We start from the raw sequence: 21,310 nt of genomic DNA, 5'->3' as shown, positions 1-21,310 counted from the left end.
TATTAATGTAACTGAAGTTTACTTTATTCTATCGGAAACCAATCAATATAATATTTTTGTAATTAATTTGTAACAATTTGCAACGCTTTTTTTACTGCTTTATATAATGTGTTTGAATTTTCCACCAATAAATTTTCAACTACAGTGCTTAAAAAGTTAAAATAGTAATCGATTTACTTAGTATACATTATATATGTATACTAAAGACATGGGTACCAAACTACCAACTACCAATTACTATGAACCTATTTCAGAAATTGGAAAATTCCTGTTCAAAAGAAATTATAATGTTTTAATAAGTAAATACCTACCTATTAATTTACTGGTAGGTATTGGCTCTATTGTCCATTTAAATAGTTGCATCACATAGCAACAGCTGTTTTTAATAAAGCATTATTTAGTTTTAATAAAACCTTATCTTAAATACATTTATTCATAATTATATATTAAGACTTGATTTTAGATCAACTAAATTCTACATAAAATTTACTAATTTTTATTTTTTTAAATTATCGAAATGGAAAATGGCAAATTGTTTTTAACAAATTTAGAAAAGCGAAAAGCGATAATCAAACAGCAATTTGAGTTTAAGCAAACATTGTTATGGTCAAATTTGAAATTATGGGAAGAACGCATTCAAAATTTTAAAGGTCGACGGAAGAATGAACAAATTGTAAAAATAGATAAAAATAAAGAGAAATCAGATAAAACAAAACTTCGAATAATTGAGTTGAATGATTTAGCATTTTATAGAACATTGGCAATGAAGAAGAAGAGAAAAAACAAAGATAAAAATACTGTGAAAAATTTAAAACATCTAAAAAGTTCTGCATTGATTACAAAACAAAATAAAGAATTGAAAAAGTATTGGGCTAAATATAGTAGTCAAATACGGACGATGGAAAATAACAAGTTATTGATAGAAAAATGTGTAGAAAACACACAATCATCAGTGGAAGAAGAGGAGGCGATTGACGAAATAGGTATTAATGAAGATGAAGATTTAGAGATGGAAGCCGAATCTTCAGAAAATTGTACTTACATTCCAGTGAGTGATATTTATGGTAACAAATATCCGTAGAAAATATTCACACACCCAATACATATTTTTAAATTATTAATTAAAATTAAAATTATAGGATTCCTAAAGAAATCATTTTTAAGACATATGCTCTCATTAATTAAATAATACGTTTTAATATTTGTGTACATAATATAATGGTTTAAAGGTTAAATTTAAGTGTCAAAATTTCATAAATAAAAATTAGGTAGTTGGTTTTAATAATTAATTTGATATGAATAACTACTAAATAATAGTTAAATTTGATTAAGCGTTAAATTCATTGAATTATTAATTAAACCAGCGGGGTTACCAAACTCTTTTGACTTAAGTTTTTTGAAAGTAAGATTTTCCTAAGGCGCATTTCTCAAGTCATAGTTTGACTAATTATAAAAATAAACTAGAAATAATGTTAAAGGTTAATAATATCAGGCTCTGGACACTCTAAAATGTTATCAATAATAAGCGACTATATTTTGACATTATGTATAATGGCCAAAACGATTTTCCCCAAAACAAAATAACAAATTTGTTTATCAGATTTCCATATACTTCTCGCATTATTCTTTATCAGTGTTTACTACTCTAATTTATTTACTTTGTGGTAATATAAAAATGTGTTTAATTAAAATCATACATTATTTATATATTTTTATTTATATAATCGATTATGATTCCGTTGCCACCACCATTATAGTATTTTCAAATTTATTTTTGAACCATATAAACTTATACAGTAGTACTGCGCTCCTGTAAGGACACAGTGGTGCAAACTTCGAGAACCACTAAATTGAGTTATTGAAAAATAACATAATATTTATTCTTTATTTATTCCCATTTTTCGAATTTATCAGAATAGTGTGATATACCATTGCATATACTCTTTGTTTGCGCCGCAAAACAAATTTATATTGTGTCATTTATGTTATCATATTCATGTGCATGTATCGGTGCGTTCCACAGTTGCAGCCTTGTCGGCGGACGCTTATCAGGCGTTCGTGTGCGACCGGCCAGCTGTGGAACCATTATCAGTGTTCTAGTTTATTCGGTTATGTTCAAAACTTTTAAGTTGTTTCGGTTTGTCATGCTTTCAGTGTCACAAAGTTTCTAATTTTTCCATTGTTCAGTGTTTAGTGTGGTGACACTGAAAGGCCGTTCTTTTGAGTTTCTTCGTGTGTTTTTCATCCGTTACATGTAGAAGTTTTTTTACTTCGCATTTTGTCGCTGTCCAGTCAGCATTGTTTTTCGTTCTTCATGTTCTGTTTGCAGTCGTCCCAAACCACGTTGTTGTGATTTTGTGAATTCGTCGTCTGGTAATTATCGTTCTCAGCATTTTTATTGCGTTCATTCATTTGTTTATCCCCAGTTTAGGGTGGTCAAAATTACCAGCGATTTGTGTCGTGATTCAACGTGTTTTGGTGTACCTCGTTGCTCGTGGGGACAGTAGCGTGTGCTAAAGATCCTGTCCCGGCTGCATTCAGTGTTTCATTGGTGTGAGTTCTTCGTGAACAGTTGTCGGCACACATTCGCACGTACGCAGGGTCAAATTTTTGTTTTTATTGTAACTTATTTGACATACTTACAGGCCCTGGTGCGGTAGCGTGGGTGTAAAACCAGGTGTGTGTCTCAACTGTTATGTGAGTATTGGTCGGCCAAATGTTTATGTGTATGACCGACGGGTCTTAGGTATGTTATATTAGTTACCATTGTTATTTCATTGATATTATATTATTTTGTTTTCAATAAACCAATTGTTACCACCCATTATTATTATTATGTTATTTAGTATTATTTTATTTGAATGCGCTGAGGTAGTGCGCCATATTATGTTGCCTACCTCACAGTCGTGAAGGCACCACTTATTATTATTATATTATTAAGCGCTGAACGCGGCATCATTTTTGGTGACCTCGACGTGATATGTGGTGGTAGCAATTATTGTATTTCTAGTAGTGTTATTTGATTTTTATTGTATTTCATTGTTTTCTTATTTTGTTTTTTTTTTTTTGATTGTGAGATAAGCACTTAGTGCACTACATTTATTTTGTATAGCAGCAATGGGTGAAGAAAGGTCGTTGAAGTTAGTAAAAAGGAAACTGAAGATCATCACCACTGAACTTACAGCAATGTCAACATTCAGTTCTCACTTTAACGCTTCCACTGATGACATAAACGAAGTTCGTGTACGGCTCGAAAGCCTGCTTGATACAGTTGACAGATTTGAATCGCATCAAACAGAGCTTGAGGATCTTGAGGATGAGGTCCCTGATAACCTACGGATTGCTGAGAGGATGGCGTTTAAAGACCTCTTTTTCAGTGTCAAATCATCATTAATGAAACTTGTGAATGCCAATCAAGAAAACCGTTCAACGTCACCATCTTATAGTGAAGTCACTAAGTACAATGGGGAAAATGCTATGAGGTTGCCTCCAATCAATGCTCCAAAATTTACTGGTGATTGGCAGATGTGGACATCTTTCATTGACTCATTTAATGCCATGTTCCATAATAACAAAACTTTGGCACCGGTTCAACGTTTGCATTACCTAAAGAGTTGCTTAGAAGGTCAAGCGAGTGATGTCATAAGATCAATACCCACGACTGGAGAAAATTATTTGCAAGCTTATAACACACTTGTTAATAGATATGAAAACAAGGGTGCCATTATCCAGTCACACATAAGGTCACTGTTGGAAACTCCAAAGGTACACACCGCATCAGCCACAGATTTACAAAGGTTACACCATCATATAATGTCAAACATCAACGCTCTTAGGGCTTTAGAACAACCAGTTCATTCATGGGATGCGTGGCTCGTAACTCTAATTTGCAATCGAATGGACAGTAGTACTGTCGGCGAATGGCAGCTTCATTACAACAGTAAAGAATTGGCATCATTTACTGCAATCGAATCTTTTTTATTCAACAGGATTGCAGCATATGAAGCTGGTGACATGAACGACTGTAAGTCTGCATCTAAACCAGTTCCTGTGAAACCTCCAAGAGTAAATGAAAAGAAAGTATTTTTTACTAAGCATAGTGAAAATAAAGCAAAGTGTATCATCTGTAACACTGAACATTTTTTATTTCAATGCATGAAATTTAAAAACTTGTCCATCAAAGAGCGCAGAGAAACTGTATTCAACAATCGACTGTGTTTTAATTGTTTGAAAGCTGATCACCAAGCCCGGCAATGCAAGTCATCTTCATGTACTCGATGTAATAAACGGCATAATACTTTATTGCATTTGGATCATGAGGAATCGGTTAGAGACACACTTGGCAACCATGAATCTCAGTCAGTTCAGGATTCAGATAGTGTACCTCCCAATGTAGTTGCTTGCGGTATTGTTGACCGTACACTACAGATTCAATCAAATGTTCAGATCATACTGGCCACAGCAGTGGTTCATGTGTGTGACGCGGCAGGCAATATGAGGCAATGCAGGGCGGTCCTTGATTCAGGATCACAGCTATGTTTTATTACTAACAAGATGGCACGACGCCTAGGGTTACATATCATCAACAACACAGTACCCATTTCTGGCATCGGACAGTCAAAATCAGCAACCAGCAAATGTTGTGTTGGTACAGTGCATTCCCGAATTAATCAGACGAAATTCCAATTACAATTTCATGTGTTACCTACAATAACGGGTGATCTTCCAACACAGACGTTTAATTCGAATCAATTTAAAATTCCAGATAATGTACAAACAGCATTAGCCGATCCTAATTTCAACAAGTCTGGAACTGTAGATATACTCCTAGGGGCTGAGATATTTTTTGATATTTTAAAACAAAACAAACACAGGGTATCAACACATACAGCTTTCCAGGATACTGCATTCGGGTGGATTCTGATTGGTAAAGTCAATACACCAACATCTATGTGCTCAGGTGTGCATCCAGGTACTACATGCCAAGTATCTGCATTATCATTGGTCACGTCAACAGTGTTATCACGTCAATGTGAGGAAGAAGAAATTGTTGAACAACATTTCACTCAGACAACCACTCGCAATGATAAAGGTCAATTTATTGTCAGACTACCACTTAAAGACCATCCCTCGTGTATTGGCAATACAAGTGGCATAGCAAAGAAACGGTTTTTGAACCTAGAGAATAAATTGGTAAAAAATAGTGCATTGGCAAATGAATATGATGAGTTCTTGATGGAGTATTTAAAATTGGGTCACATGGAACAAGGTGGACAGTATTACGATGATCAGGCTAAAGGATACTACATACCTCATCATGCAGTATTCAAAAGCAATAGCATTACTACAAAGACAAGAGTGGTGTTTGATGCGTCTGCGACAGGGTCTTCGGGCAAGTCTTTAAATGACATACTTATGAAAGGACCTGTTGTTCAACCAACGTTATACTCTACCTTATTACGTTTTCGAATCCATCAAATAGCACTGACAGCGGATATAGAAAAAATGTACAGGCAAATACTAGTTCATAGCGACGACTGTCAATTGCAAAAAATTGTCTATCGTTCAAAACCAACTGATAAACTCCAAGAGTTCATTCTAAAAACAGTGACCTACGGAACAAAAACCGCTCCGTACTTAGCTACAAGGTGTCTAGTACAGTTGGGAAAAACGTGTAACGATTCAGAAATATCTCAAATCATTCAGCGGGACTTTTATGTAGATGATTTGTTAACAGGTGCAGACACTGTTGAAGAGTGTCATAACATCTATCAAAAACTCACCAATATATTAACCAGTGCCCAATTGCCGCTGAGAAAGTGGTGTTCAAATTCACCGATACTCTTATCTTGGCTACCTACAACCACAGATGCAAATTATTTACTACCATTGTCAGAATCTGAGTCAGTTAGCACTCTAGGTCTAATGTGGCAACCTAGTTCAGATAGTTTTTGTTACTCCGTGAAGCCATGGAGTCCACCAAAGTGGATGACAAAGCGCAGTCTATTGTCAGACATCAACAGTATCTACGATCCCTTAGGTCTTGTGACACCGGTAATGATAAAGGGAAAGATTTTTGTTCAGCAGTTATGGTATCTGAAAGTCAATTGGGATGACAAGTTATCAGAAGATCTATGTTCAAAATGGAAAAGGTTCTACTTAAACCTACAACAACTTGACAAGTTAACAGTACCCAGAAAGGTGATCAGGTCAGATAGTGTCGGTATTCAAATACACGGGTTTTGTGATGCTTCGCAATTGGCGTTCGGCACTTGTGTGTATTTGAGAACAGTTGCTCGCGATGGTAGTGTTAGTGTTCACTTATACACATCGAAATCTAGAGTAGCGCCTATGAAGGCCACTACGATACCAAGGCTTGAACTATGTGGAGCTGTGTTGTTGGCAGATCTTATTAATGAAGTTCAGATGGAATTGTCACAACTAGGCATTACAATTCCGTCCGACAATATTTTCTTATGGAGTGATTCCACCATAGTGCTAGCATGGATTACTAGTCAATGCATTTTCCATGTTTATGTTGCAAATCGAATAGCCCGCATTCAAGATTTAACGAAAACAAACCAATGGCATCACGTTCCCACAAATGCTAACCCTGCCGAGTTGATATCCCGAGGTGTTGAGGTACAAGTATTGTCCGAATCTGCGCTATGGTGGCATGGACCACCTTGGCTTAGTCAAGAACCGACGTCATGGCCCAACTGTCCAATTCTACCAACTGAAATCCCTGAAACTAGACCAGTGAAATTGGTCCTATCAACACAACAAGCAGCTAATGAACTCATGAGTAGATACTCCAATTGGAGTCGGTTGATTCGCGTAACCGGGTGGATTATGAGATTTTGCAATAATGCCAAAATACGCAAACATCAACAGGACTTGAGATCCACCCACCATTTGTCCGTATTAGAGCTAAAAACTGCAAGAATGATTTGGGTTCGACAAGCTCAACGTCAATCATTTCAGCGAGATATAGACATTTTATCACAGGGAAATCAGCTAAGTGGCAGCAGCAAATTAAGATCTCTACATCCATTCCTAGATAGCGATGGGCTGATTCGTGTTGGTGGACGGTTGTCAAATTCGACTCATTCAAATTCAAGAAAGTATCCTATTGTACTTCCGTCAGACCATTTAATTACTAAGTTAATCTTCAAGTCTGAACACGAACGTCTTTTGCATATAGGTCCTCAAGGACTGTTAGCAAATATTCACATCCAATACTGGCCTCTACGAGGACGTATCCTTGCCAGGTCCACAGTACACAAATGCATAATATGTTTTCGAGCTTCACCAGTTACCTCAGCACCAATAATGGCTCCGTTACCACGAGAGCGGGTCACGGTAGCGCGACCATTTACACACACTGGAGTAGATTTTTGTGGTCCTATATCGATTCGGTCGGGAATACGTCGTGTGTCTGCAGTAAAAGGTTATATAGCAGTGTTTGTATGCTTTGTAACGAGAGCAATACACTTGGAAGTGGTTAGCAATCTCAGCACCGAAGCCTTTTTAGCTGCACTGGAGCGATTCATTGCTCGCAGAGGGATATGTGGTCACATTTATAGCGATCAAGGAACAAATTTTGTGGGAGCACACAAAGTATTGCAAATGTGGTTCAAGACTAGTACAGATAAATTAACCATTCAAGAAAGAGCAGCAACCAAAGGTATTGAATGGCATTTCAACCCCCCGTCCTCGCCACATTTAGGTGGACTATGGGAGGCAGCAGTAAAGTCTGCGAAAAAGCATCTATCAAAAATATGTCATAGTGCATTGCTCACGTTTGAAGAGACTGTTACACTCTTATGCCGCATTGAGGCAATTCTTAACTCTCGACCACTGACGCCATTGTCTAATGATCCATCGGATTTCAACGCCTTAACTCCTGCTCATTTTCTAGTTGGTGAATCTTTAGTATTCCCACCTGAACCTGAAATATTGACAAGCCATGTCAATCATATCAAACGTTGGTCTTTGGTCAAGGGAATGTATCAAAATTTTTGGAAACGATGGCTTCTGGAGTATTTACCTCAATTGCAACGTCGGAACAAGTGGTTCAATCCTGGTAAAAAGGTAGCTGTAGGAGACTTGGCATTGTTGAAGGAGGACAATATGGCTGTAATGAAGTGGAAGCTAGTCAGAGTGGAAGCGATTCATCCGGGTCCAGATGGAACAGTTCGTGTGGTAACTGTAAGAAATCCTAATGGAACTTTACTAAAAAGACCAATGGTTAAAATTGCTGTATTACCAACATCTCAAGAGTCAACAATCTAGTCATCGTACTTCTGTTATTATTCAAATTGTATTCTGTTATTATTCAAATTGTATTCTGTTATTATTCAAATTGTATTCTTATATAGTAACATCTTGTTATTATTTAGGTGTTTTTTTTTTTTGTTTTTGTGTTAAGTGAAGTATCTTGTCATTCACTACATTTATGTTACTATACAGATTGTATGAGTCTATAGTTATAAATTTTATGTATTGTGGGTGTTGCAAAACTCACATGGTATCTATGTAGGGGTAATGTTGTATCTATGTAAGGTTGAAAGTTTTATAATCTTTCAAAGGGGGGAATATGTTTGCGCCGCAAAACAAATTTATATTGTGTCATTTATGTTATCATATTCATGTGCATGTATCGGTGCGTTCCACAGTTGCAGCCTTGTCGGCGGACGCTTATCAGGCGTTCGTGTGCGACCGGCCAGCTGTGGAACCATTATCAGTGTTCTAGTTTATTCGGTTATGTTCAAAACTTTTAAGTTGTTTCGGTTTGTCATGCTTTCAGTGTCACAAAGTTTCTAATTTTTCCATTGTTCAGTGTTTAGTGTGGTGACACTGAAAGGCCGTTCTTTTGAGTTTCTTCGTGTGTTTTTCATCCGTTACATGTAGAAGTTTTTTTACTTCGCATTTTGTCGCTGTCCAGTCAGCATTGTTTTTCGTTCTTCATGTTCTGTTTGCAGTCGTCCCAAACCACGTTGTTGTGATTTTGTGAATTCGTCGTCTGGTAATTATCGTTCTCAGCATTTTTATTGCGTTCATTCATTTGTTTATCCCCAGTTTAGGGTGGTCAAAATTACCAGCGATTTGTGTCGTGATTCAACGTGTTTTGGTGTACCTCGTTGCTCGTGGGGACAGTAGCGTGTGCTAAAGATCCTGTCCCGGCTGCATTCAGTGTTTCATTGGTGTGAGTTCTTCGTGAACAGTTGTCGGCACACATTCGCACGTACGCAGGGTCAAATTTTTGTTTTTATTGTAACTTATTTGACATACTTACAGGCCCTGGTGCGGTAGCGTGGGTGTAAAACCAGGTGTGTGTCTCAACTGTTATGTGAGTATTGGTCGGCCAAATGTTTATGTGTATGACCGACGGGTCTTAGGTATGTTATATTAGTTACCATTGTTATTTCATTGATATTATATTATTTTGTTTTCAATAAACCAATTGTTACCACCCATTATTATTATTATGTTATTTAGTATTATTTTATTTGAATGCGCTGAGGTAGTGCGCCATATTATGTTGCCTACCTCACAGTCGTGAAGGCACCACTTATTATTATTATATTATTAAGCGCTGAACGCGGCATCACTCTTCTACCACATCAATACATATCATAGAAATGTTCTATGAAATACTTTACGCCTTGTTATTTATGAGTTATATCCACGCATTTACCGTTTTCAATTATCATTGTAATGTAATAATTGTATATATTTTTATCGCCGTTACATCGCTATTGTGTTCACCTAAAAATTGTAATATACTTGTATTTTATCAATCATATTGTAGACATTGAAATCCGTGGATTTGAACCTCACGTTTATACAGCGCATTGAGAATTTGAGGATAAACTCCACTAAATGCAATCAGGATGCAGCGTATTGGAATAAGACGGCACCACTTTGGAACAAAATGACTAAGTGTCTGCAGGCCAACATTGCCGAAGCATCAATGGTATCGAAATCTGAATTATCCGTTCCCAAAGTATACTTGGAAGAAAAAACAAGACGTTACTTGTTTGATTTGACGGATGATAGCCGCCCACCGTCGTTAATGCAGCAGATAATGATGAACGGTATCATAATTAGAAAATTGTATTATCATTATTATTTATTACTATGACAATATTTATCTATTATATAATACTAGCTGATCCCGTGCACTTCGTTGCCCGTTAAATGTACTTAATTTATATGACTCAAACTTTGTTCAATTCGTTATTTAATAATCGGTGTATGGATTTCAAAACTTATCTTAATTTTTCCGTTACCTGGAATAAAAATTCTGATTTGCAGAAGTATAATATTATTAGGTAGGCAATCTACCTGCTGTAGATCGCGGACTTACTGCTGTTTTTACGTAAGTTTATGATTTAACTCTAAAGTATTAAAGTTATACCAAGTTTCCATTTTTACTTAATTCCTCTAACGGTGAATTAATATAATCAAATAATACAAAATCTTTGATTATGCTAGCAGTATATTTTTATACATATAAATAGCTGAATTACCGCGTTGTCCAGGGAAAAAATAGCCCGGGAGGTATTCAACTATTTTATATAAAAAAAATGAGGATGAAAAAACTACTATTTTCTTATATTTTGTACCTTTTTTATGTATTAATTTATATATTATCTCTGTACATATTTCTATTAGTGTTATAATACTTCTTTGTAAACGATATTTATATTTTTTTTTTGCTCATTTTTTGCTGGACAGATGGCGACACTGTCATTTCATCATCACCTCGTCGTATTCCTCTAACCCGGTATATATATAATATATAATATATTACTATATATAATAGTTACTTTCTCAAATTTTTCATGCCCAAAACCTTCTCTATGACGTCCTCTTTAATTTAAAAAAAAGTGCAAGACGATCCAATAAGTGTTTCGAAGCCAAACCGTAACAAAGATTTCCTCTTTTGCTTGATTTCGGTTTTATATATTATATAGATAACAAGTGACATAAATTATCTTCAAACTAAACAGTATTGTCGTTTGACAACTCCAGCTGTTGAACGTGTACGATGGTGACAATATTATACTGTTTATATTTAAATTAAACAATATTATATATATTTTTAAACAAATTGATTAAATTTTAATACCTAATTTAAAAATATATATTTGTATTATTTGAAGGGGTGAGTATTCGTTGTATTTTATTTAATTATTCATTTAAAAAATTAAGAGGCAGAGCTCGCTATTAACGTAGGTAGGTACACATTTACCGGGCTATGTAGGAAATTAAACTAGTAAATTTACTAAAAAAAATGTATCGCTAAAATAAAGACTCTCATAATCTAACCAATCTTATCATTAAATATGGTAGCCTGTGGGGCGAATGTAAGTTCCTACACAAGCGTAGCAGGTAAAAAATATATATACGTTAGTTCCTACACGGTAAATACCAGGTGCGTATGTTAGTTCCTAGTGTTCCTACACTGTGGAAAAAAAGTGTAAATATATATATATATATATAATATACGATGTATATATGAATAAATATATGATCATTATACAATATAATACAAATCGCATAATGCATTTTCACAAATAAATATATGAAGATTAAAAAATATAAAAAATTGCATAACGCATCGTCACAAATAAATATAATATGAGTAAAAAATATAATAAAAATCACATAAATTGATAACTTTTATTGCATGGGATTTATTTCTATAACTTAAATTTTTAAATAATCGTATGGATTAATTTTGTTAGTTTTATAATCTGAAATTTTTTCATTTATAAAATCTTCTTTTTCGGCGTATTTTTTATTGATAACTGATTTCGTGTACTAATTGTAGTTCTTATTTTTATATACGTATTTACTTGAAAAAGTTAGAGAATTTCAATAATTTTAAAAATATTTGGATGTTGGTGATACAAATTTGAGTTATAATCTGAATGAAAACTTTCACAAGCGTTTATCGTATGGACTCTATCAGAACATTCTATCTAACACAAATTTCCTTCATTATCATAATTAGATACTTCTTTTCGTATTGTTTTTGACGGTTTTTAAACTATAGAGTCTACAGCTTTTCTTTTGCAAGAATGACTAATTTGTTGCCGTTTTAAAGTGCTATCACTTGCATAACTATGATCAAAACAAGATTTATCTGTATTTAATAGTTGGGCATTTTGAACCAAAGTATAGGTAATAACTTTTGCACTACACTTATTTTTAACACAACGCCACGTAATTTCAATTTTTAGATTCTGATCTACAGGTGTAACTTGTAAAATCTATTAGTCTGAGTCCACTCTCAGTAGTTACATCGTGAAGTCTATGGTTACCAATCGTTGATCTAAATATATTTTCCTTCCCTAACTTGGTATTAAAGTCTCCTAGGACTATTCTAATTCTACTTTGTAGAATTTTATTTAGCGCGTGTTATATTATTATAGAATTTGTCCTTCTCCTCTTGTGTTTATTCTTCAGTGGATGCATGTCCATTCAGTATTTATAGCATTGATATTCTTGGGTTAATACTTTTTAATTCTCTTACTAAATGTTCTAAAATTTTATATACTGCGAGGCCCAATTCGAATTTACGTTGTTTATTACATTCACCGTAAAAATTGACGTCTTTTGAATATCTAGTGTTCCTTTATCATTCCATCTTACCTCCAGTAGTTCCACTTATCATAGTCTATATCTCTTAACCACCTCAATTTTGCTGCTCCAGGCTTAAAAAGTGTGCGAATATTCCATGTTCCAACAGATAATCCATTTTTAAATTTCCTAGTCTTGTTTTTCGAATTTCCACGTTTCCGAGCTAAGATTATTGTTAGGTTCTGAACAATATTGTCTTCTAATGCAAGGTGTATGCCCTATGATAAACCCCCCAAACTGGAAGAATGAACTACTCCAAGCAATTAAGGCCAGAGTAGACAGAATTGTGCCAATTAATTCAAGTCAGTATAGCTCAAAGCTTCGGGCCCTCGGTTCCGGATTCAAAAAATCCATCGCATTCTTGTTGGGGAGGGATGGGTGGAATTTGGTTGACTAAATAAGAATTTAAAGTAAATCGAACGAAATCTATACACACTTCTTTTCAACTTAGACAAATCCCTTATATAAATATACGTATTTCTTTATGGTATCCCATCACTTCCTCACACACAGTCAAATACCTTAATCTAACATTTAACCAACGCTTAACTTAAGATCGAAATTTAAATGAAAAAAACACTAAGTATTCCTTAATTATCAGCTACGTATGCTTAAACATTTAATTATTAACAAAGTCACCCCCATAAATATCAAACTCCTCATGTACATTACTTTATTAAAAGCCATTTAAAATATAGACGACGAGGAAATTATAAACAGTTCAATCTTAATAAGATATAATTAGTAAAAGCTCCTCCATACAAATTAAGCCATACGGATGTAATAATAATAATATTATAATAAAAATACTTGATAGTTCAAACGTGAATTTATTTCTGATGTGTTAAAATTACAAAGACAGTTAATATAATTTGTTAATATCTCAAAATTATTCATTGAGATAAATAAACTTAATAGTAAAATTAAAAATATGTTGATAGATAAGCTTTAATTGCAATTTCATACTTAATCATTAGAATTTTCAGTATTAAAAGACATTAGTTGAGATAAATTATTTATACGGACACCACATTGTCTTATACGCCGATTACTTTTGATGTACATGTCATAAATAAACGAATATTTAATATTATATGAACTTTTATTAATAACTTGCATTTAGTGGTAATCTCGTCACACGATTACCACTACTGACCCTTTTTCTGGATTCACAATATTCTTTGTTTATCAAATTCACAATCGATAATATCGATATCAAGTTTAACTTATTTACATTCAAATTTGTACTTATTGACTATTCGTGAAATTATACTAATTATAATTATAATTTTATTACATAGTTGATATTTTAACCTAGTTTGATGGAATGCATGTGTCTACGTTGTTATTTTGCATATAGCATATTATTGAATGATTGATGATGGAATTTTAATTTTTATATTATTTTTTTCTTAATCTAGTTAGCAGTTTCAATATAAATAATATAAATTTTTGTATTATATTGTGTATGAAAAAAATAACAGTTCCTTCAATTATTTTATAAAAGCTCCACTACCATTGACCACATAATGATGATTGATTTTTTTTATGATTATTCTTCAAGCCAATAAATCTTAATATTTTTATCATTAAGTTGTTCAGTTCGTTTAAATTAATTTAATTTTCAAGGACGTATTTGTGCAATTATTTATCGAAGAAAGAATTTTTTTACTATAAATCTAGATTTTATTGCAGTCAATTTCTACGTATACATTTTAATTTAATTTCAATGTTAACAAATAAAGTTAAAATTAATGATTTTAAATCTTGATTTGTCAATTTTGGTATACAAGTGGGATTGAATTTTGTCTGTTGAAAAAAAATAATATTAACTTTTAAGATTTCACGTTGAAAATATAATTCTACAAAGCATTTACTTTTTGAACTATGTTCTGTGATTCTGCAATATATTAATATTTTTTTTTCTTTTTGGCTTCGGCCTTTAAGACCCTGCCGCTAAATACAAATCTTGCCATCTGTCTCTGTCCTCTGCAGCTTCTCTACATCTGATTCCTTGGTCTAACGTTTTTAAGTCCTTTTTAACACAGTCTTCCCACTTCAACCTGGGTCTTCCTTAAGGTATTTTACCAATCGGATCTTCGGGATCTTCCTCTATTCCATGTCTAACTAGAGATCCTTGCTTACACCAGGCATGCCCCCCCCACATGAGTCTTTTTTTGTGATCTCCTTAACTATGTCAGGTCTCTGAAACTGCCTTTGAGTTAATAATTATGTAATTTTCTCTATTCATTTGTTTCACTGTCAAAGACCGGTCCATATATTTTTCTCAAAACTTTCCTCTCGAATACTCCTAGTCTCTGTTCTTTGGCTTTCTTCAATGCCCACGTCTCACAACCATACTGGACAATAGGTCGTAATAATGTCATATACATTCTTATTTTTAATCTTTTAAGCAGGCCCTACACGATCAATAATATTGCACAATATTATTGACGGTCTAGTATATATATTGAAGGATTGTACAATACATGGTGATTTTTTTATCATGAACCATTCATTATTTCAAAAATATCAATGTTTTTGAAAATATTTTTTTACAAAGTTTCATGTTGTTAAAAAAACAACATTTTTATTAAAAAATTATGTTTTTTAATATTTTTTATCCTTATAATTTTTTAAGTTTTTACTTTTTTGAATGACAACCTAGAGTTTTAATTTCATATTCCAAAGCAGAATATTTTTCAAAGTATTTTGATACGTAAAAATCGAATTTTGGACGAGTAATTTATGAGTTATAAGTATTTAAAGTTTAGATTGGTGGAGTGGAGTGTTACGGGGTTACCCCGCAAAATGTTTGTCCACTACTCCGCTTATCTAAACTTAAAATACTTATAACTCATAAACTACTCGTCCTAAATTCGATTTTTATGAATCAAAATACTTAGAAGAATATTCTGCTTTGGAATATGAAATTAAAACTCTAGATTGTCATTCAAAAAGTAAAAAATTTAAAAATTAAAAGGTTAAAAAATATTAAAAACATATTTTTTTAATAAAAACGTTGTTTTTTTTAACAACATGAAACTTTGTAAAAAAATATTTTCAAAAACATTGATACTTTTTGAAATAATCAGTGGTTCATGATAAAAAAATCACCCTGTATATTGAAGAAATCAAACCTAGTTGGATACACAATATTATTGAACGTTTGAATATAATATCGTGTATAAGATATAGCATCCATTCGCAAAAAAATCCTATAGCCATCTGGTTCAGTCATTCGTTGACAGTTCAATAATTTTTCATGACTATATTGCGCTCTCTGTTTATACAACTCTTTCATCTAACGTCTTCTTTTATTTTGTTTGGGTTTATTTTTTTTGGTTCAATCTAAATTCTACTGCGATGCAAATTAATTCGGTGTCGTTATTCGTTAAGATACATTTTTAAAACTATAATAATATAAATAGTTATAATATAATTTATAACAGATGGTAAATGCTGCTTTCTACTGTGTCAGTATAAACAACGTAAACATCACAAGCGGTAATACACAGCAGTACTACACCTGACCTGGCCAACGAATTCAACTGAATAATGTGAAATAATATTGAGAGGTTTGGGTGAAATGAATATTGAACAAAATATTGACACAATTATACTGACTCAATATTATTGATCGTGTAGGGGCCGCTTTAATGAGTGTCCTCGATTTTAGTATTCTTTCTAATCCATAATATCCCTTGTTAGCTTATTGTATTCTTGACGACCCCTCTGTCTTAAGTTCATTATTTTGAGTAATAATTGATCCCAGATATTTTAATTGTGATACATTCCTAAATGTATGTCCTTCTAATTCAATATGTTGTTTTAGTCCATAATTTCTGTTACTTCGACTAACAATCAAGTATTTTGTCTTATCATCATTCACAGTTAATCCTAAATTCTCCACGGCCTCTATAAGTTTCTTTCCTAGACTTTTTATCATCTCAATATTATCTCCTAAGAGAGAAATATCGTCTTCGTATGCTATTAACCCTATTTTTACCTGGCCTAGCTCAATTCCTTCCGAAACGTTTATTTCTCGTACTATTTTTTTCAGTACCAGGTTAAACAATACTGGTGATAGTACATCTCCTTGTCGGAGACCTGTTGTCACTCTCACGGGCTGTGATGTTGTGTATGCTATCTTAACCTTTATATCTGTCTGGTTGATGCTAGCTCTAATGAATTTTGCAATTTTACTTGGAAATCTGAATTCTTTGAGTACATTAATTAGGCTTTCCCTATGAATAGAATCATAAGCAATAAATTAATATACTTCATTAAATAGAAAAGAAATACATTTTTCAGATTTTTCAAAGATTCAGTTAAATTATTTCATTTATACTATATTTAACTAATTGAAGTTTTATATCATGGAGGTCCTTAAAATGCTACTATACATTTTTATTTTTAGATCCATTTATTTTTCGATTTTCTTGATGGATTTTTCTTGAAGCCACATTTTATTTAATGATTCAATTTTTCCCAAAATCATCACACACTTAGTTTTATGGTTTGTTTTTGTTCTCATAAATTATTAACTGACAGTTTAGGTGAAAAGATTATGTTTTGTAAAATGTTCACTTTAAAGACATTACATGACATTAATGATAAGAGAGCATAATTAATTTTATTGAAAAACACAACTGCACTATCCAGACCAGCGCTCCCCACTATGCGGCCCACGGGCTACGTGTGGCGTTTTAACAAATTTAATGTGACCCGCTCTAAAATTAAGTTGTACATTCTAAAATCTAAAATCCTAAGTCCAAGTAAAACGTTTGAGTCATTCCTGAACTTTTTCTACAATACCCTTTTCTAACAAAATATCCTGTCTCATTTTATTACAGTGAAACCTCAATAAGTTGAAAACCTTGATAAGTCAAAAAAATTCTGTTCCCTTGTGAAAACCTCGATTACTCGAAAAAAAAAAGCTATAGATAATTCGAGCATATTGTGCTCCGAATGTAGACGGATAATGACGAATAGCTTTATAAACGTTTCGATGATTTTTTCTAATCGCGTTTATTGCGTTTATTATCTATGTATTACCTAACCTTGGCACACAACAGTATTTTTCATTTGTATTTCCCTTGAATTTCGACTTACGAGGTTTCTTCAACCTTCTTCGCTAAATTCAGTGAACTGCAGTTGTACATTTTAATATTGATCCTTATTATCATTCAAAATGTAAAACTAATTAGTAACCTACTATCATTGAACAGTTTTTTTTCAATTAAGCCAAACAATATGTATCCCTCCATCTATTGTGCTTATTGTAAAAATATTTTATAAAGGTTATACAAATAAAATAAGTATAATAAAAAAAAAATTAAGTGGCCCGCAAATGATTTTCAAAAATTATATTCGGCCCTTTCTAAAATCCTAACGAGGACCGCTGATCCAGACTATTAATTGGAACTGTAATAACTAGGAGTAACATAGATTCTAACTTAAAATCAATTTACGACGAGGCTAATAGTAGGAAACCTCATAGCATATATCTTCTCATTCAAATCCACCCATCAAGAACTTACCATCCTTCACAATTCCAGAAAGACCTCAAGATGACTCAAATATAAATGATGCGGAGATTTATCGCATAAAAAAAGTAAAATAAAACTTCAAACCAAATTGAAAATCTCATCAATAGATAATTAATTTTCCTAAATTACATTACTCATATTCTATTGTTTTCTTAACTCACATGTAGGAACTCATATTTATGATATAGATTTTTTCCTAAAAAAAATATATTACCTAGTCGATATTTAGTATTGCTCCGATGCTCCGAAATAGATACTTACAACTAACACAAATTTTCTGACTGCCCAAACTTTTTTCGCAACTCTTAAGCATTAGAAATAATAGAAATACATAGGTACTTTCAAATTTCCCAAGTATAAATATCTGTATATCACATACCCTTATAACTGTTTATATGTTTGAATTGCTCATATTTATGTTAAGTTGGACGTTTTTTCCGTTTCTAGATGTAGACTACTGTTTATCAGATGCAACGATGTTTGAAATGATAGCAAAGGCCAAATTGTTATCGGAACCGGGTGCGTCCGCGGCTGACATCATAAACTTGATCAGGCATGTTACCGAATACGAAGCTGACGTTAAAAATAACATTGATTATTTTGTAACCAGTCTCGCAGAGAGGGCCGTATTTGAATTCATCAAAAAAAAAATTGCCGGTGAGGGCAAGCGTACCTAAGCGTTTAATAACACAAAATACCATAATGTATATTGTACTAATCACGGAAAACGTTTAATCCCGGAATTAGTAATTGTTATTGTAATGTAATTATAATCGTTTTCTTTAAAACTAAATATAAGTTTGCTGGATGATGGTTGCTCATTTCCAGGTGAAAATAAAATAAAAAATTACAAAACATCGTTAATTTGATTTTATTCATGTCGAGTGTAATTAAATTAAAATAAAATTCGACGCAGAGGTCTATATTAACCAAAAAATTCACTTCTTATTATTCCAACAAAATAATATAGTTGTGCTTCGTATTTTAATTAAGTATAAAAACTGTGAATATGCTCCTTAAAAATACATTATTCTTAAAATAAATTTCCTATTTCATTTAGTCAGTCCTGCGGTATGTATAATTAAAACGAATACTTATGATTTTAATGTAACGACATTTTTCTTGTATAACTCTATTTAGCTCGTTCTTAAGTTATCGTTTATGTTAATGATCATTCTTTCCCCAAGTTTATACTGCAGTTATTAAAAATATAATTTAAATAACATTTTGTTCTTTTATTATAATACAGTTTTCTAAAAACAAAAAAATAATGGAACCAGTATTATTTTTTTATAGTCCTGACACTTATGATAACTTTCCTAATTTGTATTATATGTGCTCTATGTTATGAAACATCGTAAACAATTTGGAAATTAAACGTTTAGTTTTTGTATTTTGTATGTAATAGTAATAAATTGTCTTTTTTTTGTTTAATTAACGCATTAAGTTAACTCTGAGTGTGATTTATTTTTTAGAAAAAATATTTGTCGACATGCGAAAAACCATTGACAGGCTTCAACATGTTAACGAGAAAGATGTAATTCCCGCCAAACTGATAAAATCTAAGAACATGAGCGCAGTGACGTCTTTTATTTTCGAAATGATCAGCAACGACAACGTCTACGGTCGATTTGACAAACCATTAGACGATGATCCACGTTACATAGCACAGATTTCAGAAACAGCTGAAGATAGGTTCAAGAAATTTTCATGGGAAAACTATCGAGAGACTAAAATTTCCACGATAAGGTTCCCAATAAAGGGGCGTGAGGAATTGAATGAGGTAACTATGGTATTATTTTTAGTAACGTCAAAGGTAGCCAAAATGTCTTGAGAATTCATGTTATCTCACAAGTGTTTTTTAAAGGCGTATAACAGCGAAAAATGTCCAAATATTTTAATTTATATTCCAGTTTTTTAAGTTTACGTGTAATCCATTAAGAGAATTTGACATTTTCAACTCCCTCATGTCTTGTGCGTGTTATTCTGTTATTTTAGAAAGTCAACAACCTAATCCAGTTATTTTTGGAGCACGCGCACAAAAAAACCTCACATTTTGTTTCTACCAGCAAGGTGAACGAGTATGAAGAGCGCGTTAAAGCGGTCTTGCCGTCCAGTGGTCCAGCCAGAGGTCAGCTAACACTCTATTTAGTGTACAGGATCTGCCGAAAAATCTCGAAGCTGGTGTTCGGTATGTTCACAACGAAAGAAAAAGTAATACATAACTTCCAAATGACCGTTGATGCGTACGTGCTGCTAGTCGCGAACCGGACAAGTCGAGTGAATTACAACACTAAGGTCTATAAGCGACGCAAAAGTGTCAACGTCGATGACTTCAATACATTGTACCGGGAGACGTTGAAGTCAATTCGCAATGAATATTGTATGGTATAGTAATTAGTAATTTCTGATTACATAAAACCAAATAATCTGACGTCGGTGTCTTTACAATATTATTATATTGGCTACACGTAAATGTATAATAATTTATTTTGATAACACAATAATATATCGTGAACGTTATATCTATGTCACCACCAATATGGATAATTCAGGTATTTTGAAAAATCCCTAGGCATTATGTATACTGAAAACCCATTTTAGGCAATGTAAATAAAACAGATGATTTTCAATATTATTTTATATATAACTTAAGTATTTTATAAAATTCATAGGCGTTATGTAAAATGCCAATTTTTATTTAGGATAAGTAAAACCCAATTTATCATAATAATATGTTATACATTTTTAATAAATAATTTTTACAGCATATTTTCATATTTTTAGTGCATATTATAGCGCATATTTTACATTTTTTCGGCGCATATTTCATGATTTTTTAGTGCTATAAGTCTCGAGCCCTGGTTATAATATTATATTAAGATTCTTATAAGTTATAATTATTATATATTATTACTCATATCACAAAATTTAATTTTTAACTATTATTATAGTTTACTAGCTGTCCCGACACGGCGTTGCCCGCGTATTAGTTTGTTTTTTGGCATTTTCGAAGGCCGTGTATAGTGTTATTACTTATTATGTAAATAATTTTTTTTTTATTTGTAGTTGATTAGTGGTTTTGGAGATCATAGCGTATAGTA

The 21,310-nt window shown here is 32.7% G+C and overlaps 1 protein-coding gene across 1 annotated transcript; it reads left to right on the top strand.

The window, feature by feature from the left end:
• Positions 1-517: 517 nt before the first annotated feature.
• Positions 518-20,873, top strand: LOC107169394 (uncharacterized). The gene is made up of 5 exons (XM_015519125.2): positions 518-1,048; positions 9,815-10,100; positions 18,654-18,863; positions 19,682-19,989; positions 20,205-20,873. The coding sequence occupies exons 1-5, from the start codon at positions 518-520 to the stop codon at positions 20,598-20,600; spliced, it is 1,731 nt and encodes a 576-aa protein (XP_015374611.2). The 3' UTR covers positions 20,601-20,873.
• The last annotated feature ends 437 nt before the right edge of the window (positions 20,874-21,310 follow it).

This window comes from Diuraphis noxia, unplaced genomic scaffold (genome assembly GCF_037042655.1).
Source record: "Diuraphis noxia isolate RWA-SAM2 unplaced genomic scaffold, SU_Dnox_SAM2 contig0001, whole genome shotgun sequence".
Lineage (NCBI taxonomy): Eukaryota > Metazoa > Arthropoda > Insecta > Hemiptera > Aphididae > Diuraphis > Diuraphis noxia.
This window is presented reverse-complemented; position numbering and strand designations above follow the sequence as displayed.